General features: G+C 38.1%; 1 protein-coding gene across 1 annotated transcript in view; it reads left to right on the top strand.

Moving 5' to 3' along the window:
• The window catches only part of LOC127864900 (ceramide kinase-like), a 31,200-nt gene extending 7,880 nt beyond the window's left edge, over positions 1 to 23,320 (top strand). Inside the window, exons 2-13 of the mRNA XM_052404791.1 lie at positions 7,172 to 7,453; positions 7,740 to 7,868; positions 8,598 to 8,667; positions 9,705 to 9,847; positions 11,718 to 11,792; positions 15,322 to 15,474; positions 16,622 to 16,727; positions 17,425 to 17,516; positions 18,740 to 19,002; positions 19,408 to 19,610; positions 23,163 to 23,178; positions 23,237 to 23,320. Of these exons, the coding sequence (XP_052260751.1) occupies positions 7,172 to 7,453; positions 7,740 to 7,868; positions 8,598 to 8,667; positions 9,705 to 9,847; positions 11,718 to 11,792; positions 15,322 to 15,474; positions 16,622 to 16,727; positions 17,425 to 17,516; positions 18,740 to 19,002; positions 19,408 to 19,610; positions 23,163 to 23,178; positions 23,237 to 23,320 (1,616 nt within the window). The remainder of the gene's footprint in view (positions 1 to 7,171; positions 7,454 to 7,739; positions 7,869 to 8,597; positions 8,668 to 9,704; positions 9,848 to 11,717; positions 11,793 to 15,321; positions 15,475 to 16,621; positions 16,728 to 17,424; positions 17,517 to 18,739; positions 19,003 to 19,407; positions 19,611 to 23,162; positions 23,179 to 23,236) is intronic.
• Positions 23,321 to 23,624: the final 304 nt, after the last annotated feature.

Genomic DNA, 23,624 nt, shown 5'->3' with positions numbered 1-23,624 from the left:
CGTCATTCGCCGATTGGTCACGAATGACAAAATTACATCATGCTTCGCGAGGCAAGCACAACTTATTCGATTAATGCGCATACCCCTCCAGTGTTCTGCCGTGGATGCGCCCTTGCGTCATTGGCGCAAAAATAAAAGATTTGTCCCCACCCGTTTTCCGTATATGGCGCACAGGAATTAGTAATAAAAACTAATCTATTCAATTTGTCGGTAAAGTAATCGAGTGAATGTGTAATCAAAACGAATTATTTCATTGGGCGTGACGTCATTTTGCAGCCAATGGTAAATTTACTTTAATAACACTTTATTGAATTGGTAAGTTGAGATTATAACAACCAATCAAAAAGGCGGAAACTGACCCGCCGAAGAGAACAAAATCCATTTTTAGTTTTTTTCCTCCGGCAAGTAAAATTAGAAAATATGACGATAATAATAACAACACCCCAACAGAGTTTTCCCAAGTCCCAACATCGTTTAGCAATGACAAAAAAGTCTGCCCCTAAACATACGTTCCAAGCAAATTGGCTTCGAAAATTGTCTTGGTCACTGTTTGACAACAACAAAATGACATGCACTTTGTGAATAAAGCACAAAAACGCCTTAACTATCGGTAATTCTAATTATTGAACAAGTACTTTTACACGCAAAGCTAAAATGACCATAAATCTGTTGAAAGTTTTGTAAATATGTTGACTGTTTTAAAAAGTTTTTAAAATGTTCAAGGTTGAATTAGAATGATACATCCTGTGGACTGGCTGTAAGAATAAAACAAGCAAATTTAAGAGTGCAAGTAAAAGATAATTAGTTTCTGAAAATTAAATTCTGCTTCAAATATATTTCTGTGTCCCCAGATTTTTCCTTTTTTGTCCCCACTTTTTTAACCCTAAAGGGTCCCTGTCCCCAACAGTAAAGATTCACGGCAGAACACTGCTTCTCTAGGAGAATAATTCGGGAGGTAATGAAAGGCATATTCAACTAATATGAATATTCCTCCTGCCCCCCCCCCCCCCCACCCTACGAAACTTTTTAAGGCTCTGGATTTTTTCAGCCTGATAAAAGGCTCGACAAGGAAACAGTTTTCACTTTTATACGAAGTTCAGATGCTATATTTGGTGGGGAATTTTTCCAGTATTGGGGACAATTTTGGTCAAATTAGGGGAACAAAAGTGGTTACTTCAATTGGGGAAGAGGCCGATTTTCGGCATCTACAAAGAAAGGTTTTTTGGCCCTGGTCCTTCATGCAAAGCGTGCGCTCTCATTGGCCAATATCGATTGTCCAATACAATAACGCTCCGCCTAGCGTAGTTAAGTGCAGACTGACTTGCAAAACTCGCTCTTAACATTAGCTGTCCGCTAACGCGAACAACTTAAAATACACTACTTACCGTTTCGGAAGTTCTTCTTATAAACACGGCAAGAAATAACAGATAATTACGCGGATTCAAATGGTCAATCAATAAGAAGTGGTTCTATAAATTTAGGGTTCCCGGATGATCACTCAGCTTGAAAGAACTGGTGACCCTTGCCAAAATATGGTGTCCTCGGGTTCCTGGGACACCGTTAGTATCGAGGTCTGAGGGGGCACTGTGTTTCACAAACACAGCTCTTGTTTAACTCAAGCAAGTAAAAATTGAGTCTTGCAGATTCATAATTTTGACTCAATAAAATTTTGACCTGCAAGTTAACTTATCAACATTCTTCCCGTGTATTTTAAATACCTTCTATGAATTAAAGGTACACCAGGGGCATTGTATATCTGATCTTAGTTTTGAGAGGTTTGTCAAGTCCCCTGTAATGTACAATTAACTATTGTTGAAATTGTTCTTTTTTTTGTTATTACATTATTTTATTACTAAGTGATCAAAACTTCAGGAAATACATTTCTTACTGTCCATAATCAGTCAACAGAATTTTCCTCCCCTCTGCTATTTCTCGATCCCACCCCTGTGTTTCTTGTAGCTGTCGAGACAGTGACTAGTGTATTATCCTTCGGTTTCCATGTATCGAGCGGTTAAGGAAACAAGTAACAGAATTTCTGAATTAATGCAAACATTCAAAAATAATAGTATACCTTCAAAGATAAAAAAATCTCGTTAAATCCATGTCAAAATTGTTTAGTCACAGCGGGTTTAAACACTCAAAGCCAATATATAGTTAGGCCAACAAAACTTAAAATTTTGATTCACTGAACATATTTTATATAAACTTAAATATATCAACTAAAACAGTAATAAAACTTTTTTATAAGTTCTTTTTAAAATTTAAGATGTTTCCAGGTTTTTTTTTAGCCCGATTTTATAGCCGAAATTCGGCTATGTTTCCAATCCCAAAAAGTATACTTTTTTCCCAAAATGTGGCAAAAAATTCCCAATTTCCCCCCCCCCCCCAAAAAAAAACAAAAAAAATTTTTTTTTTTTTAGAAAGAAGTGTCTAATGCGTATTTTATATCAATTTTAATTCAATTACATCTAACAAAGTATTATATGATTTTGTTCTTTTAATTTGAATGATTATACAGAGTTATATCAAATTTAGTATTTCCCTAATCAGTGGACTTTTTGTGTGAAAAAAAAGGCTAATGAATTTATTTTCCCAATTTCATGAAAATGCCGATAAAATTCCCCTATTCCAAAGCCATGGGCTATCTTCCCAAAAAGTGGAGAAAAAACCCTGGTTTCTGTGTTATCAATCATTCTTCTTTTGAGCAACATCGGCACATAAAAGTGTTAGTGTTTTTCCCAAGAGTGCAAAGGGGTAAGGGGCGGTACATTCAAAAAGGGCATTTTAATGCGCAGTTACTGAGTTAGGCAAAAAAGGGCAAAGTTCTGTGAAAACCTGGTTTTGGGAGGAACATTTATTCAGTGGCAGTTTTGGGAAAAATATTAAACATATAAATAAACACTTTTTGTGTTATTTATTTATTTTAATTTCTCAACCACGAATGACGAAAAAAGAAAAGTTCTAAAAAACCGTATTTTTTTACAATTATTAGTTTATATTGATAAAAATATCACAACTGGTATATTACATTACTTGAAAAAAGTTGTTAAGTTTTCTTATTTTCATATATTCGGTAATCAAATTTTACTGTGTATGTGTACCAGTTAACTATAGATAACATATTGTAGATTGATCATCATCGTCACGTGGTAAACCCAGGATGCAAATTGTGCATGCATAGTGAATTGTATATATTTTATATATAAAATTATCAATCTACTTTCGTTATTTATAGTGTGTATATCATTATGTAACCTATTTGCGCGATGTTCTTTCGATTTTACATCGCGAAATTTTATTACCGAATATACTGAAAATATTTAGTTTTTGCAAGTAATGTAATATACCAGTCGTGATATATATATACAGTCAAACCTGAGAACAGCGGTCAGTCAAGGGAAATGACCAAAGTGACTGTTGTCCACAGGTGACCGTTGAATTCGGATCACAATTTTAAGATGGTTTGTCAGTTGGTAGTATTGCTACGACGTTACCCCACCCAGTCGTTTGCATACAGTGTAGAACAAAGGCTCATTGCCATTAATAAGCATAATAGCAGAATTAACTTACGTGTGTACATTGAATAATACAGAATAATAATTATGTTATAGATTGATTAATTTTCATATTGTTAAACTAAAGCAATGACTTTATCAATGCTGGTATTATTGTTTACTCATGCATCTCGTTCATTCAGTAAATAAAGCTTGTCACGTCCGTACAAGTCTAAAAAGCGGATTCGCTGTCATAAACCGATAGTAAGGTGTAATTGTACCGTTCTTATTCAAAGAAAAAGACGCAAAAAGTTTGTTAAAATTTATTCATATGCAAACATCACACAAAAAGCATTTTCATTCAACAACCTCATACAAAAAACAAACATTCATTCATTTGTTCTATAAAAAAAACATAGCCTATCATGCACAAAAAACAAGATTGCTTATCACGCAAAAAACTTAAAAACACACACAACCATTATCACTCGCATCAATCAAAACAATTCACTCCACGCTAAAACACTCACCTATCTTCTTTTGAACACTAGCACACTTGACCCGGCGCGCAAAAAATTCATCTTGGAATTTCATGATGGATTCAAGCATCACCTGGTTGTTCTGTGACACAGCAACGTTCTTTCAGTGATCGATGTACTGGTACATTTCGCTGCCGGAGCAGACGGTGCTGGATTGTGGAAGTGCAGAGTTTTCTTCCTACTCATCGGTATTCGCATCCGGCTGTGTGGGTTAAAGTTCGCTCGCAGGCCTCTCCCAGTCCGTGATGTTGGTCTCACAAATGGCCAGGTCCTTATCAACGGCCGTCAGATCCCCAATGTCTTCATCAAACAGATCCCGCGAAACACGCAGCAACACGCGCGGAATATCGTCTTCAGGGTTGTCCTGAATCTCTGTGTCTTAAATTGCAGGCGACTGTACAGCATTTGAACCTCTGATGATTTCTGGTCTAAATCTGCTCTTCCGGAAACACTTAATGATGTATTCCTCTTTTATTTCCAACCAAGCTGCAGCAATCCAATAGATTGCCTCCATGATTGTAATTTCACGAGGGATCTCTGGACCAAGCTTGTGGCGTCTTCTCCATTTCCACAAGGACGTGTTGGAGCTGTCGTTTCCAGTATTTCAGCTTAAGTGTCTGGATGATTCCAGCATCCATCGGCTGCAACAGTGATGTTGTGTTGGTGGGGAAGAATTGCAGCTTTACGTTGGTTAGCGTGATGTGTGGATGGACCGGAGCGTTGTCACGCAGAAGGAGGATCTTCCATTTTTGGGCACACATCTTCCGATCGAGCGTCCTCAACCAGTCTCCCATCAGGGGGGGTGAGCATATACGCCTTCCTGTTTGCCTCGTAACGCACAGGTAGCCTGAGGTGCTAATGGACGCAAAACACCGCGGTTTCCTGGACTTCCCGATAACAAGTGGTGTGAGCGTCTCACCTGGAAAGAAAAAAAATCATTTTCAATTTCAGCTTTTTTAAAATGAATAAACCGTCTTTCATAAATGCCTAAAGTTTGTTATAAATGTTGCAAATCAGTGCATGTTTTTCCGTTAAAGCCGATCACTAATCCTCTTGACGCCTTTGATAATATAAAAACATTCGCTGCTTAATGTTGTTTTTAACACTTAATCAGCGATACAGATCAATTGACTTTGTCACGGGCTCATGCGTTATGCCTGCAGACGATAATTGCTATTAATACACATTGTTATTGTTAATATCACCTGTTTAATGCAATCAAAATGAAAATTCAATAATAATGGTGAGACAATTTTACCAACCAATCATGGATGCACAAACAGCGATCGTGATGCTTTGTTTCGACCCTTTTCCACCAGCAAAAGTTTCCCCCTTCTTGAAGAATGTCGACTTTGTGGAGTCCATGTAGAAAAGGCCACTTTCATCCATGTTGAAAATGTCCTTTGGCTCATAACCTTGACACAGAGAAGCAATCTTGGCCTTCCACTGATCAACTGTATCAAGTTGAACCTCACCGCGTTCCCCACTTTGAGTTTTAAATACGATATTTTTGCGTTTCAGGAACGATTCCAGCCAACCATTGCTGCCCTTAAAATCATTCAAACCTAATTCACCAGCGAACTTCCTTGCTTTTTCTTGAATCATTGGTCCAGAAACATTTATCAAAGGGTATCGAGCGGTAGCCCCGGTGAACCACTGAAACAGCAAATCGTTCAACCCGCTGTATTCCGTGTCATATTTTGGACGCTTCAAACTCACATTTCCATTTGATTCATACTCCTCCATAATTTCTCGCTTACGCTTAAGCACACTCTGCACTTGCGTATGTCCAACACAGAGCTCACTTGCTATAACACGCAAACTTTTTCCAGATTAAAACATTTTCAAACAATTGACTTGCTCCTCTAATGCGAGGAACTTACGTTAACCACTCATTGTTATTCCGTGATTTATTATTCCGATTGCTTTAAAAAATGTTGTGTACGCTAGAAAGCTCTTTTAAAGAATGATCCGAAAATTTTATTTTTAAATCGATACTCAATGTTGTAAGTACAACGTACTTATTAGCGGTCATTTAATTAGTGATAATTACTTTAAACGTGTCACAAACTCTGACATATTTTCTTCTGAAGATACCCCCACATTTATCCCCTGAAAAGAAACCTTCTCAACACTTTATTATTTGTTTACTCGAAGCCGGCCGCTTTTATAATATCAAAGGCAATTACCGCTATCAGACGCTTTAACTGCAAAATAGACGGACAAATGATGTGCTGTGTTTTTAATTTTCGCGACTCGAGATGACTGACGCGTGACCGTTGATTTCAGGTCAAACATGAATTATGGAGTTGAATAAAGTGGCCGTTGGCTGTTATGGACAGGTGGCTGTTATTTTCAAGTGTACTATAGAGTGTTTTTAGTCGGGGGGGGGGATTTCCAGTTTCCAGACTGACCGTTGTCTGCAGGTGACCGTTATTTTCAGGTGGCCATTAGGTCAGTTTTGACTGTATACTAGTATATATGTATAAATATATATATATGGGGGCCTTGGATGTGAGGCCCAAAAGTGTCACTGCCTAAAGTCCTCCACGGTACTAATCCAGGCTGGTTGCATTATATATTAGGCCCAACATACTAGTCTTCAACTTATTTAAAACAATTGTATGTATATGCTTTTGCATGTATTCAGTACTTGTTTTCTTTTCCTTCATAGTTGTTATAAATTCAAGGTCAGAATAGTTGAAGTCATTATTTAAATTGCATTGATTGTTGTTTTTCTGGTTTTCCTGAATGTGAATGCCCTTGTTTAGAGAACATTGTAAAGTGAGTAAGTAGCAACAGATTTAATGCCACTCAATGATGTGTTAAATAACACTTCCGCTCAGAGGCAAAGTGAAATGGCTATGTGCAAACAGCATAAAACCAGAACAGCCTGCGAGTAACTCGCAGTCTGTTCAGGTTTTATGCTGTTTGCTGCTCAACAGTATCTAAGGTTTGGAAATGAAGCCTCTAAAACTGTTATATATTAAGAAAGGTCTTGCATAAAATTAAGCTTTCTTAGGGACTACACATGTGTAAAAATATGTATCTAAGTGGTAAAGGGTTAAATAGGTACATGTATCTAAGTGTTAAAGGGTTAACAAAAAAATCCTTTTCAACTACACCTTTCCTTACCAGGTCATGAAGCCTCCTTAGATTTACGTGAAGTTGTTGGAGTGAAAGCCGTTAAAATTCCTGCCAAATCCTCAACCCTCTCCTTTGGTAAGAATGCAAAAGTCGACGAGAATGTGCCGTATTGCATTGAGATGCAGCCTATTGGCCCTCTTGGATTTTCGGTTGTAATTATAACCCGCCCTGGCAACCACCGATGGCGCTGCAAGCAGGTCTCGTTCCAGTGCAAGGATAGCTCCCTCTGTCACCAATGGATCACTGCTATAAAGGAGGCACTTAAAAGTGAAGGTATGGAAAGTGGATCCACTGTTAAAGCAGAAGTATTAAGAACTTAATTTAAGTTCTAACATTTGAACTTTTTGACAGGCCATTGTATGACTTATGCACTTTTGAAAGGCCTCTAAAATGCATGGTAGACACTTTAAAACAATTAACTAAATAATTATGCAATCATTTAAGAACTGTTAAAAATTAATTGTCTTTGGTTTAAAAATAAGAACAAAACATATATTTCTATCATGTATTGTTTTGAATTGTCAAATTACTACTTAATTTAGTTCTTAACTTTTTTCAGCATTTTGTCGACCCAAGAAACTGGTTGTGTTTGTAAATCCGTTTTCTGGTAAGAAGAAGGCAGTGAAACTCTACAGGGACAAAGTGTTACCACTGTTTGAACTGGCTGACATCCATGTAACCTATATTGGTAAGTGTCATGTTTACTGTATGAACATGTTAGAGCTGTATCAGTTCTTGTATTAAGAGAAAATTCAGTAATGAAAAAACGTTTTCAAGTTTTCAATAATTGGTACTCATGAAATAGAAAAATAATAAGAAGTTAATTATCTTATGTTGTTTAAAGATTTGTTATGCATTGAAAGCACAGGCATTAATGTATTGTTATGATAAAAACGTGACCAGACTGGCTAGAACATTGGTCTACAAGTCAGAGTTTGGTTTGATCAATGGCCTGGCCTCACAACTTTTGTAGGATTTGTCATCATGAAATTCTTTCTATAGTCTGTCTCAACATACTCTGGTTTAAGAAGGGCAGTTGTCAGTCACTTGCATAAGAATGTGCACCCAGTACTGGTAACACAGCTATCCCAGGAAAAGTGCAAGTTGGTAAACTGGAGGTGAAGAGGTGAGACTAAAATACGGTTGAGAACTGCGAAAAATCCAACTTTAATAAACAAAAAACAATCCTAAAGGCGTTATAGTTAGAATGTTTTTAAATGTACACGTTTTGCATATAAACTTTTGTCATGATTGTTGTTTTTGTATTACATAGTATAATTGTATAAAATGCTTGCAGTTTATATACATGGTTTGAATCATCAAATTTGCTATAAAAATGAAATGGACGTTGCTTAAAACTTAAAACATCTATTATACACGTGTAATAAATATCTAAGTTGTAAATGTTCAATTTCAGAGACGGAGCGCCAGAACCATGCTCGAGATCTTCTGGTCCAGAATTCCTTGGATCTCAAGCGCATTGATGGGTATGCATCTTGTAGAACTGAAATTGAGCCTTGTTCTGGGAAAACTGGCTGAATGCATGTGCATTGAGTGTCATCCCAGAAAAGCATGTGCAGTTTGCATAGGCTAATCAGTGACAAAACTTGCTGTTATGGAATTTTTCGTTTAAAAAAAGTCTTTTTTAAAGGAAAATCTAGTTAGAGCAGAAAGTGTCGTCCATGATTAGCCTGTCTGGACTACACAAACTAATATACCACACAACTTTACGCATTAAGTCCCATTTTTCCAGAACGAGGCTCAATAATAAAGCTTGGATAACCTGATTAGTGTGTACTAGCTATGATAACCTGATCAGTGTGTACTAGCTATGATAACCTGATTAGTGTGTACTAGCTATGATAACCTGATTAGTGTGTACTAGCTATGATAAATTATGAGATGTTAGTTCCAGAGAGCAAAAACTCATTTTTCTGAAGCAAGAAAATTGCAATTAACATATATTGAAATTGACTAAAAAAACACTTGCCTTGTATTATTGTTAAACAATGTAGGTAAGAACAAACTAGAGTTGTTGTTTTTTAACATTTTGTCTATGCAATACATGGTAAAAAAGTGTTGAACTTTAATGGAAGGTAAAATGTTCGAAAGGTATCGGTGATTTACAAAACTCTAATTACCTCTATGCAATAAGTATAGAAAAACACTGTTGGGTAACTTGGGTCCTGTTAGGTCAGTTGGTAGTGAAGAGTTGGTAGAGCATTAGCCTACAAGTAAGACAGTTGTGTATTTAAGCCTCGTTGTAGGAAAACTAGGCGTAATGCATGTTTGTACAATTTCATCCCAGATTAGGGTCGACACTTTCCGCAGTCATGGAATTTTTCGTTTTAAGGAAATCTCTTCTAAACAAAAGTTCCAGTCTAGGCATAACGTGTTGTTCCAGATTAGTCTGTGTAATTTGCACAGGCTAATCTGGGACAACACTTAAAGCACATGCATTAAGCCTGGTTTTCCCAAAGTGCTGCTCAAATGTAAGTGTCTCCATCTAACTTGCCTTCTCCAGGTTGGTGTGTGTGGGTGGGGATGGGATGTTCTCAGAGGTCCTCAATGGCCTATTGACCTTCACTGCACATGATCTTCACATCGAGGAGATGGACCGGTTTGAACCGGTGGCTCCAGATATCCGGATAGGAATCATTCCAGCAGGTTGGTAGTTTCCTTTATCTTAACCTATTTATTTCAGCTTTATTGAAGAGAAAGCCTTAAGCTTATAATTCCCATACACAAGAGTTGCTTTATGTGAAATAATGGGTATTATGCCATATGCAGCCTGCATATCTTCAGACCAGCATGAGCTATGGCACAGTCTGGTCAGGAGCTACTGTGTCCTATATTAACCCTTTACCACTTAGATAAGTATTTTTTACGCATGTGTAGTCACCTAGAAAGTTAAAAATGTAATTAAAGACCTTTCTTACTAGTTTCAAGTTTTTGTGCCCCCGGATTGATAGATCGGGGGTATATTGTTTTTGGCCTGTCTGTCTGTCATTCTGTCCCAAAACTTTAAGGTTACAGTAAAGTTTTGCAATAACTTTTGAAATATTGAACATATCAACTTGATATTTGGCATACATGTGTATCTCATGGAGCTGCACATTTTGAGTGGCGAAAGGTCAAGGTCATCCTTCAAGGTCAAAGGTAAACAATTAAAAATTTAATATCATAAAGTTTTGCAATAACTTTTTAAATATTGAACATAGCAACGTGATATTTGACATGTATGTGTATCTCATGGAGCTGCACATTTTGAGTTGTGAAAGGTCATGGTCATCCTTCAAGGTCAAAGGTCAAAAATGTAAAACTTTATTACAGTAAAGTTTTGCAATAATTCTTGAAATATTGAACATAGCAACTTGATATTTGGCATGCATGTGTATCTCATGGAGCTGCACATTTTGAGTGGTGAAAGGTCAAGGTCATCCTTCAAGGTCAATGGTAAAAAATATAAAACTTAAATACAGTACAGTTTTGCAATAACTTTTGAAATATGGAACATAGCAACTTGATATTTGGCATGTATGTGTATCTCATGGAGCTGCACATTTTGTCATGGTCATCTTTCAAGGTCAAAGGTCAAAAATTTAAACTTTAATATCATAAAGTTTTGCAATAACTTTTGAAATATTGAACATAGCAACTTGATATTTGGCATGTATGTGTATCTCATGGAGCTGCACATTTTGAATGGTAAAAGGTCAAGGTCAAGGTCATCCTTCAAGGTCAAAGGTAAAAAATTAAAAACTTAAATACAGTAAAGTTTTGCAATAACTTTTGAAATATTGAACATAGCAACTTGATATTTGACATGCATGTGTATCTCATGGAGCTGCACATTTTGAGTGGTGAAAGGTCAAGGTCAAGGTCATCCTTCAAGGTCAAAGGTAAAAAAAAAGCGACGCACAAAGGGGCATTGTGTTTCTGACAAACACATCTCTTGTTTAGGCTTAATCTCCAAACCTTACATACTGATGAGCAGCAAACAGCATAAAACCTGAACACACTGTGAGTTACTCGCAGGCTGTTCTGGTTTTTTGCTGGTTGCAAAAGCCATTTTCACTTTGCTTTTGATGGGGAAAGGGTTAAGTCATGCAAGATATCGTCTCATTAGCTGACATTAAAACTCCTCATCAGAGGATAGGATGCTGAGGCAAGTCTAGAGTTACATTGTTCAGATATGACATAAGGCCTATTTCCAAAAAGCGAACCGGCTCAAAGAGTGTAAATCAATGACAGAGTTAACTTTCTTTTTAACCATAAGGCCACAACAAATTAGTCAGATGTTGTTAGAATTTTCTAAACCACAGATTTTTGTTGATTTTATGATAAAAACATATTGCCGAACATTTGGACCAACATTTACTTTAAGTATATTAGGCCTACTGTGGATGTATGATGTATTTGTAAATATTCTGGTTGTATTGCACATTTAAAAAACACTTCAATTGGTATTCTTACAAGTTTTCATTGCTACCAAACAGCTATATACCTGTTGTAAAGTGTCTACTTATGATTTCAGGGTCCACTAACACCATAGTGTACACCACCACAGGCACCAGTGATGTAGTCACCTCCACCCTGCACATCATTCTTGGTAACTTGGTGTTGTTTATACATCAGTTAAAAAATGGCTTAATTATGGAAACATCCAAGCAGTGGGAAACTTTTTTTTCAGGTGTACGTCCCAATTAACGCCAAAAGTCAAATTTAGGAAATGTGTATGTTGCACTTTGTCAAGAGAATATCTATTCTGTGTCCAGAATGGAATTTGTTTTGTTTTTTTTGTTACTTTCCACAAGTGATCATCATGACGAGGTGAAATGTAGGGCTTAAAGTCATAATTCAAGGTCAAAGGTCAAATTGAGAATATGTGCACTTGACAGTTTGTCTGAAGTATAACTTTGTCCAGCAGTGATGCATTTAGAAATAACTTTGCATAAGTGATCAGCATGATGAGACTGAGTGCCGTGCGCAAGAACCAGGTCCCAAGGTCAAGGTCATTGCAAGGTCAAAGGTTAAATGTCTGTAGTTTTAACCCTTTCCCACTTAGATACGTATTTTCACACATGTGTGGTCCCTAAGAAAGTTACATTTAATTATTTAATTAAAGACCTTTCGTACTAATTCAAGTTTTAAAAGCTCTTTTACAACCCTTAGTTACCGGTACTTATGAGCAGCAAACAGCATAAAACCAGAACAACCTGCGGAGTAACTGGTTGCAAAACACATTTTTAGCTCGACTATGATATATGAATATATATAGTGGAGCTATGCTACTAATCCCGGCGGTTGGGCGTCAGCGTGCAAATGTTAAAGTTTGCGTACTACCCCAAATATTTCCAATGTCCCTTGACATATTGCTTTCATATTTTGCATACTTGTTTACCATCATGGACCCAACCTATAAACAAGAGCAGACAACTGTATCAAGCATTTGACAGAATTATGGCCCCTTTTATACTTAGAATATGCATATTATGATAAATCTATGTAAAGTTTGCGTACTACCCCAAATATTTCCTGTGTCCCTTGACATATTGCTTTCATATTTTACATATCTGTTTACCGTCATTACCCAACCCTAGAGCAGACAACTGTATCAAGCATTTTGACAGAATTATTGCCCCTTTTATACTTAGAATATGCATATTATTGACAAAATCTATGTTACAGACTGTGTACCACCCAATTATTTCCTATGTCCTTTGCCATATTGCTTTTATATTTTGCATACTTCTTTACCAACATGACACCAATCTATAAACAAGAGCAGACAACTGTATCAAGCATTTTGACAGAATTATGGCCCCTTTTATACTTGGATAATTGAACCTTTTGCTTAAATTGCCATAACTTCTTTATCTATGATCACATTTGATTCATACTTTGACAAAACAACACTTTCCCGACATACCACAATGCACTCCACCCAAACCACCCCCATGCCCCCCCCCCCCCCAGAACCCCCCCCCCCCCCCCCCAAAAAAAATATTTTTTAGCTCGACTATTATATATGAAGTATATATAGTGGAGCTATCCCACTCACCCTGGCGTCGGCATTGCCGTTCCAGTTTGCGTGCAAATGTTAAAGTTTGCGTACTACCCCAAATATTTCCAATGTCCCTTGACATATTGCTTTCATATTTTGCATACTTGTTTACCATCATGGACCCAACCTATAAACAAGAGCAGACAACTGTATCAAGCATTTTGACAGAATTATGGCCCCTTTTATACTTAGAATATGCATATTATTGATTAATCTATGTTAAAGTTTGCGTACTACCCCAAATATTTCCTGTGTCCCTTGACAAATTGCTTTCATATTTTACATATCTGTTTACCGTCATGACCCCAACCTATTAGCAATAGCAGACAACTGTATCAAGCATTTTGACAGAATTATTGCCCCTTTTATACTTAGAATATGCATATTATTGACAAATCTATGTTAAAGTTTGACAAAACAACACTTACCTAACATACCACAGTGCACTCCACCCAAACCAAATGCCCCCCCCAGAACCCCCCCCCCCCCCCCCCCCCCCCTCCCAAGCCCCCCCCCCCAATTTTTTTTTTCTTATTTTTGAAAGATCATCTATTAAATGATCACACACCCACATTATACCCCTCTCCCCCCATCCCCCCAACCCCCCCATCCCAAAAAAAAACAAAAAATAAATAAAGTTTTCTTATTTTTGAAAGATCACCTATTAAATGATCACACACCCACATTATACCCCCCGCCGCCCCCCCTCTCCATGATGGCTTACGTTATACTGTCAAGCATTCGAATAGTCGAGCGCGCTGTCCTCTGACAGCTCTTGTTTTTTCCTTTGTTTTTGAAAGATCATCTATTAAATTACCATACACCCACATTATACCCCCCCCCCCCCTCTCCATGATGGCTTACGTTATACTGTCAAGCACTGGAATAGTCGAGCGCGCTGTCCTCTGACAGCTCTTGTTACTTTGCTTCTTATTGGGAAAAAGGGTTAACTGCATGGATAGATTTTCCTATACTTTGTGATTTATGATCAGCATAGTGATGGATGTGGCCTGTCGCACACAAATCAAGTTTCTTGTTCCAAGGTCAAGGTTTCAAATAAAGGTGAAAAGTCAAATTAAGGACATTTTTACTAGATTTATGTCAGAAGCATAACTTTCTTCAGCCTGAATAGATTCTCAAGTAACTTGAGTTATATTTTATTGTTTCTAAGTGTCAATTACATTTTTATGCCCCCCTTCAAAGAAGAGGGGGTATATTGCTTTGCTCATGTCGGTCTGTCGGTCGGTCTGTCGGTCGGTCTGTCCACCAGGTGGTTGTCAGACGATAACTCAAGAACGCTTGGGCCTAGGATCATGAAACTTCATAGGTACATTGATCATGACTGGCAGATGACCCCTATTGATTTTGAGGTCACTAGGTCAAAGGTCAAGATCACGGTGACCAGAAATAGTAAAATGGTTTTTGGATGATAACTCAAGAACGCATACGCCTAAGATCATGAAACTTCATGGGTAGATTGATCATGACTTGCAGATAACCCCTATTGATTTTGAGGTCACTAGGTCAAAGGTCAAGATCACGGTGACCCGTAATAGTTAAATGGTTTCCGGATGATAACTCAAGAACGCATACGCCTAGGATCATGATACTTCATGGGTAGATCGATCATGACTCGCAGATGACCCCTATTGATTTTGAGGTCACGAGGTCAAAGGTCACGGTAACCCGAAATAGTAAAATGGTTTTCGGATGATAACTCAAGAACGCATACGCCTAGGATCATGAAACTTCATAGGTAGATTGATCATGACTTGCAGATGACCCCTATTGATTTTGAGGTCACAAGGTCAAAGGTCAAGGTCACGGTGACCCGAAATAGTAAAATGTTTTTCGGATGATAACTCAAGAACGCTTTTGCCTAGGATCATGACACTTCATAGGTACATTGATCGTGACCCGCAGATGACCCCTATTGATTTTCAGGTCACTAGGTCAAAGGTCAAGGTCACAGTGACAAAAATCGTATTCACACAATGGCTGCCACTACAACGGACAGCCCATATGGGGGGCATGCATGTTTTACAAACAGCCCTTGTTAATTCTTTGGTTGCAGGTGACCAGATAGGTATTGATGTGAACTCGGTGAATGTGAATGACCAGTTTGTGCGGTACAGTGTCACCTTGCTGGGGTATGGCTACATGGGGGATCTCCTGAAGGACAGTGATAACAAACGCTGGATGGGACCAAGTCGATACAGCTGGTCTGGTGAGCCCATTGTCCTAAGTTGCCATAGTTTTGTGGTGACAGTGGGTTTGTTTGGTCAATTTGGGCTGATATTTGGCCCCATTCCCAATCTCAAAAAGTTGAATTTTTTCCCAAATGAATGCCTAAAATTCTCAATTGAAGGTTTAAAAAAAAATAAAAAAAAATTTTTGGAAAATAAAATGCAACATTTAGTCGATTTCATTATTCGAATCTTATAAGTTGAACTATAGTAAATATAATATTGGAAACATGATAATTCTCAATTTTAAAATTGTTGGAAAAATAAAATACATCACTAATTTTCCGATTTTAATGTCAAAATGACAATTTTTTGTGTTTTTCCCAACTTAAAGAGCCAAGGCCCCATTCTTGAATTTGTTAAAAAAAACACTGGCTGATATTCCTGAGTTGCCAAAGTTTTGTGGAGGGTTTTGATGGTAGTTTGCTACCTGTGGATTACAGTCAGCTTGATGCATGTTTGAATCCCCTTTATATGGAAAACAATTCAATTAATTCTTAAATGGCATAAGTTTTAATGAAATAGTTCACTGAGAACTGCTGTAATCATGAGAGATGAAATAAATGTAAGCTAGGAAAACTTTAGATAAGTAACAACATCTTTATATATTTGTTTCCCTGTCCAATAACACAACATGATCACAATCAAGGTAAGAACACCAGTGAGTAGATAATAAATAGGAGATTATTGTCCCCTACCGGTTTCACCGGAGGGGATTTACAGTTTGCGCTCTGTGTGTCCGTCAGTCTGTGAGTCTGTCACACTTTCCTGCCATAACTTTATAAGTTCTTCATATTTTTTCATGAAACTTGAAACATGGATAGATATGGACATTATGCACGTCATTTTATTGTGTTCCTACGTCAAAAATTCTGGTTGCTATGTCAACAAATAAAAAAATATTTCTGACAATGGTGGAGCCAGTAGGGGACATATATTGCTTGGCAATAGTCTTGTTCCTTCTTGTAGTTTTGCTTTTACATTATTTAAAATGTGTTTATTGCCTCACATATCTTAATTCATAAGACACAGATAGCATAACTCATTATTATTTTTCTTTTAATCTCTAAATGTTGTGATCGTGTGTTAGATACTGCCTCTTAGGAAACATCTCTCTCATGGTTGCAGGCACCAAGTCATTTCTAGCAAACAATGCCTACTACGGTGAGATCAAATACAGATTGTCCTCCAATAGTGATAGTCACCCTACAGACGCAGTCAAATGTTATTCAGGGTAAGTGTTGATTTACTTATACTGATACACTTTCAACTTTGAACTTTACCCAAAACACAGAGAATTGCAACACTAGTTTATTTAACGAAATATTTATTTTAAATGAATTAAAATCATTCATAAAGGTCAATTAACATTATGTTTGTTAATTATTTTCGAGTGTTAAGCACATAGCAATTTATTATCTTTTCAAATTAATGAAATGGTAAATTTAAAGGGAGACCACACAAATTCCTCCTTGGGAATTAAAATTGCTCTACAGTAATGTCAATCAAATTATAGTAGCCATTAATATGATATAACCTGTCCTTGCCACTTATAGTTACAGAAGTGTGATTCAGATACCTTAATTATTTTACCTGTCTCAGCAGTGTGATATTCATCTCTTCCAGTACTCAGGTAAACATTTTGCCCCAAGGCTCTGTGGTTTAACTTTCTTTGCTACACAACTTTCAGCATTGGGGGGTATTTGTGACAAGCTCTAGTCCAAAGATTGCTTAGGATGGCTACTTGTTTTACAGTTAATAGTTTCATGTGGAAGTCTTTGTTATCCATTGCCAAAGGTGGAGGGATATAGAATTGGCGTTGTCCGTCTGTAAGTCTGTTCATCCGTTTGTCTGTCCCAAAATTTATTTTGTGCAGGGATATCAATTCAATAATTGCTTGTTTTATCCGTAATTCCCCATTCCTGTTCCAGGTGTGATATATGCTCCATGGCCGGCCAAAGCAATTCCAGATCCACATCCAAGGTTGAGATCTCTGCAGGCAGAGACACTGATCTACAGCTGGGTAAGTGTTCTTGTGTTCTTGCTGGAATACTGTCACAGGCCAGGATAAGTGTTCTTGTGTTCTTACTGGAATACTGTCACAGGCCAGGGTAAGTGTTCTTGTGTTCTTGCTGGAATACTGTCACAGGCCAGGGTAAGTGTTCTTGTGTTCTTGCTGGAAAACTGTCACAGGCCAGGGTAAGTGTTCTTGTGTTCTTGCTGGAATACTGTCACAGGCCAGGGTAAGTGTTCTTGTGTTCTTGCTGGAAAACTGTCACAGGCCAGGGTAAGTGTTCTTGTGTTCTTGCTGGAATACTGTCACAGGCCAGGGTAAGTGTTCTTGTGTTCTTGCTGGAATACTGTCACAGGCCAGGGTAAGTGTTCTTGTGTTCTTGCTGGAATACTGTCACAGGCCAGGGTAAGTGTTATTGTGTTCTTGCTGGAATACTGTCACAGGCCAGGGTAAGTGTTCTTGTGTTCTTGCTGGAATACTGTCACAGGCCAGGGTAAGTGTTCTTGTGTTCTTGCTGGAATACTGTCACAGGCCAGGGTAAGTGTTCTTGTGTTCTTGCTGGAATACTGTCACAGGCCAGGGTAAGTGTTCTTGTGTTCTTGCTGGAATACTGTCACAGGCCAGGGTAAGTGTTCTTGTGTTCTTGCTGGAATACTGTCACAGGCCAGGGTAAATGTTCTTGTGTTCTTGCTGGAATACTGTCACAGGCGAGATTGATTTCTGGGTTTTCTGTGATTTATAAGAAAATACATGAGATTTAAAATGAGTAACTGAGGTCAAGGTCACAAAACAATCCTTAGATGTGAGCCTCCATTTTCTCTGCTCAATATCACCTGGTCAATCACCTGGCTTAAAATCAAGGTAACCACTTCAAGGTAAGAAAAATTCTCAAAAGGGATAAAGCTGTTCCTTAGACTGTCTTGTAAGGTATCATCATCGCTGTGCTGGTGTATAATCAAGTGTGATTAAGTGTAATCAAATCAATAGCTCTAAAAAGTTTTTAAGGAAGTAAGTATGCTGGTATCTTAGATATTCAAATTAACCGTTTGTCTGCCGGAAGAATGTCAATTGGAATAAATTCTGATTTGTATTTATTTCGATCTATCCTTCAATTTTGGTAAAATATTTGCATAATATTATACCTTAAGCACAAATATTTTAATTTAATAAGTTTTTTAATGAAAACACTGTAGTATTTTACTGATATGCATCAACAAGTTTATATCCTTCAGATGAGCAATCAGATTTCATGAAACACTCAAACTCCCAGAGTTCAGACCTGTCCGGCTCTTACTCTGACTCCAACTGGCGCACTGTGATAGGCAAGTTTGTGGCTGTGAATAGTGTGACAATGAGTTGCAGCTGCGACCTCAGTCCGCCTGGGATGTCCCCGTACTGCCACCTTGGGGACGGCTGTATGGACCTAATCATGGTCTCCCAGTGCTCCAGGATTGAGTTTCTTAAGTTCCTGCTGAGGACTGCCAAAGGAGAGGAGGTGGGTGTGATGTAAAGAGGCTCATGCTTAATATTTATCTTGGCTCATACTTACTTAATGCTGTAAGGCTTATGCTTATTATGCAGCTGGGAACATGTGTAGGCTCCCCCATTCCATTGTTATGCTTCACCCTTATGAAATATTTACCAACCCTTTTTGGTCTTTTGTTCATTGGTCAACATTTTCGTGTTTTTTTAAAGGCTTTTGAATTTTTTTTAAACGTATGTACCCTATTTCATGGTACCTAAGTTGAGACAAACCTGTTAAACTGATGATATTGCAGGGAAGATTTCACCCTGCCTGATTTTTTTCTTAGTCTGGACAGTTGCCTTTTTTTTTTACAATAAAGGCATCCATGTCTACATAAGGTCGAGTTAAAATTTAATCCACTTGGTGTTCTTCCAGCGAAAAAATCTGGACTTCATCCAGATGCACCGAGTCAAGGAGTTTTCATTCCGGCCTCTCACAGAGGACTCGGATCTTCTCAGTATATCAAGCGAGGAGAACATCCCTCAAAGCAAGAAAGTCAAGCTGAAACGTCAGACATCGAGAACCAGCGTCTGGAATTGTGACGGTGAAGTGATTGATCAACCCAAAATCAGCGTCAGGTAAGAGAACTGGGATATACTGGTGAAAACATACGGAATATTATGCTAGTCAATTGTTCCATGTGTTTGTATCAGTCCAGTGGCTTGTGTGATGACGTATCTTAGAGAGGCGGAGGCTCGAGTGTGATACGAAATAGCGCAAGCCATGAGACTGATACAAACACTTGAAGCAATTGACTTGCGTAATATTCCATTTATTATATACAACTTTGAATCATTTAAGTTAAAAAAAATGAGTTTAAGCGTTAATAATTAACCAAGAATGCTCTTATAATTTTCTGCATTAAAAATGACGTCATTAAAAGTAGTACTTCTAGTATGGTGATTGGGAATTGGAAAACTAGCGAGTAGCATAATAGGGGTATTAGTTCTGTGCAGTTGTATTTTACCGATTGATACAACTTATTTGTTGGGAACATAAGGCAGATATTTAATAAAAGTTAGAAATCATGGTTTCCTACTGAAATACATATGAGCCTCACTCTGGGCTTACTACATGTGCATGGTGTTGTTCTACATAAGCCTGTGAAGATTGCACTGGCTTATCAGAGGCTCTACTGGGCTTAATACATGTGCATGGTGTTGTTCTACATAAGCCTGTGAAGATTGCACTGGCTTATCAGAGGCTCTACTGGGCTTACTACATGTGCATGGAGTTGTTCCACATAAGCCTGTGAAGATTGCACTGGCTTATCAGAGGCTCTACTGGGCTTAATACATGTGCATGGTGTTGTTCCACATTAGACTGTGAAGATTGCACTGGCTTATCAGAGGCTCTACTGGGCTTAATACATGTGCATGGTGTTGTTCCACATTAGACTGTGAAGATTGCACTGGCTTATCAGAGGCTCTACTGGGCTTACTACATGTGCATGGTGTTGTTCCACATTAGACTGTGAAGATTGCACTGGCTTATCAGAGGCTCTACTGGGCTTACTACATGTGCATGGTGTTGTTCCACATTAGACTGTGAAGATTGCACTGGCTTATCAGAGGCTCTACTGGGCTTAATACATGTGCATGGTGTTGTTCCACATTAGCCTGTGAAGATTGCACTGGCTTATCAGAGGCTCTACTGGGCTTAATACATGTGCATGGTGTTGTTCCACATTAGACTGTGAAGATTGCACTGGCTTATCAGAGGCTCTACTGGGCTTAATACATGTGCATGGTGTTGTTCTACATTAGCCTGTGAAGATTGCACTGGCTTATCAGAGGCTCTACTGGGCTTACTACATGTGCATGGTGTTGTTCCACATTAGACTGTGAAGATTGCACTGGCTTATCAGAGGCTCTACTGGGCTTAATACATGTGCATGGTGTTGTTCCACATTAGCCTGTGAAGATTGCACTGGCTTATCAGAGGCTCTACTGGGCTTACTACATGTGCATGGTGTTGTTCCACATTAGACTGTGAAGATTGCACTGGCTTATCAGAGGCTCTACTGGGCTTACTACATGTGCATGGTGTTGTTCCACATAAGCCTGTCAAGATTGCACTGGCTTATCAGGGAGGATCTGGGAAAACTGGGCTTAATACATGTGCATGGTGTTGTTCTACATTAGCCTGTGAAGATTGCACTGGCTTATCACAGGCTCTACTGGGCTTACTACATGTGCATGGTGTTGTTCCACATTAGCCTGTGAAGATTGCACTGGCTTATCAGAGGCTCTGGGAAAACTGGGCTTAATACATGTGCATGGTGTTGTTCTACATTAGCCTGTGAAGATTGCACTGGCTTATCAGAGGCTCTACTGGGCTTAATACATGTGCATGGTGTTGTTCTACATTAGCCTGTGAAGATTGCACTGGCTAATCAGGGAGGACACTTTCTGCTTTTTTGGTCATCTTTGCTAAAGTCGAGATTAGGCAGAAAGTGTCCTCTATGATTAACCTGTGTGAATTGCACATACTAATCTCGGAAAACTCTTAATGAGGTATTTATACCATCAGTAAATCATTACAGGGGGATATTCTGGATTAACAATTGATGACGTCCAATCTATCACTCATTCCATACCATCAACAATTCAGTACAGGGGGATATTCTGGATTAACAATTGATGACATCCAATCTATCACTCATTCTATACCATCAACAATACAGTACAGGGGGATATTCTGGATTTACAATTGATGACGTCCAATCTATCACTCATTCCATACCATCAACAATACAGTACAGGGGGATATTCTGGATTAACAATTGATGACGTCCAATATATCACTCATTCCATACCATCAGTAATTAAGTACTGGGGGATATTCTGGATTAACAATTGATGACGTCCAATCTATCACTCATTCTATACCATCAACAATACAGTACAGGGGGATATTCTGGATTAACCATTGATGAAGTCTAATCTATCACTCATTCCATACCATCAGTAATGCAGTACTGGGGGATATTCTGGATTAACAATTGATGACGTCTAATCTATCACTCATTCTATACCATCAGTAATTCAGTACTGGGGGATATTCTGGATTAACCATTGATGTCTGATTCAGCTTCTAAACAATTATTGATTTCCTTACTGAGTGGGGATACAATCTGAGACCTTGTGTTTACTTGAGTCATGTTCTGAGAAAACAGGGCATAATGCATGTGGGTAAATTGTCATCTCAGATTAGCCTGTGCAGTCACTTTATGCACATGCATTAAGCCCAGTTTTCCAAAACACAGCTCATTTAGTTACTTGGATAATAACAGTATTACTGTAACTATCCAAGTAATGTTATGATGTTTCCAAGCCATGTCTGTTTGAAGTTTTAACTTATTTATTTTAGCTAGATTTCATAGAAGGCCTAAGGCTTAATTGAAACGCTCTCCAGTCTGTTTCCTGAGACTAGAACCAGTACTTGGTGTGTATGGGGGAGATCTAAAGAACACTCTTAGAGTGGGGATCGAACCTGTGACCTACGGGTTGTTAGGCGGTAACAATATCCAATACACATGGGCGACATCTATCTGTTATAGAGTGGATTTACAATCGGTTTAGTGTTTTTAACTAAGCCATTATCTGTTACAGAATGCACTGTCAGTTTGTTAAGTGTCTAACTAAGCCATTATCTGTGACAGAGTACACTGTCAATCAGTTAATTGTCTGTAGCTAAGCCATTATCTGTGACAGAGTACACTGTCAATCAGTTAATTGTCTGTAGCTAAGCCATAATCTGTGACAGAGTACACTGTCAATCAGTTAATTGTCTGTAGCTAAGCCATTATCTGTGACAGAGTACACTGTCAATCAGTTAATTGTCTGTAACTAAGCCATAATCTGTGACAGAGTACACTGTCAATCAGTTAAGTGTCTGTAACTAAGCCATAATCTGTGACAGTACACTGTCAATCAGTTAATTGTCTGTAGCTAAGCCATTATATGTGACAGAGTACACTGTCAATCAGTTAATTGTCTGTAACTAAGCCATTATCTGTGACAGAGTACACTGTCAATCAGTTAATTGTCTGTAACTAAGCCATTATCTGTGACGGAGTACACTGTCAATCAGTTAAGTGTCTGTAACTAAGCCATTATCTGTTACAGAGTACACTGTCAATTGGTTTAGTGTCTGTAACTAAGTAATTATCTGTTACAGAGTACACTGTCAATTGGTTAAGCTGTTTGCCAGAGGGGTGGAGGACCCCAGTCTCCAAGATGACCAGAAAAGGAACTGCTGTAGTCCCAGCTTTGACAACAGTTGAACATCTCTCTGTGATATGTATGGCTTTAAAAGGTGTAAACATTAGACTGTTGGCTTGTGGATTCCAGACAGGGGATGATAGGGCTTCAGTTTGAATTAGTGATGACATTTTTGATATGTGTTTATCAGTAAGGATGCACTGTTATGTTAGGTCCATTTGCTATGTCAGAGTTTTAACGCATGTCAACCCACTATCTATTATACTGTAATATTTGGTGCATTATGGTTGAAGTGGGACCAAATGATACTGCCTGGTGCAGGAAGGTTGAAATAAAATTGTATTTGCATCATAAGAGAAGGAACAA

This window comes from Dreissena polymorpha, chromosome 1 (assembly GCF_020536995.1).
Source record: "Dreissena polymorpha isolate Duluth1 chromosome 1, UMN_Dpol_1.0, whole genome shotgun sequence".
NCBI classification, from domain to species: domain Eukaryota; kingdom Metazoa; phylum Mollusca; class Bivalvia; order Myida; family Dreissenidae; genus Dreissena; species Dreissena polymorpha.
The sequence above is the reverse complement of the archived record's forward strand: the minus strand, read 5'-3'. Positions and strand labels throughout refer to the sequence as shown.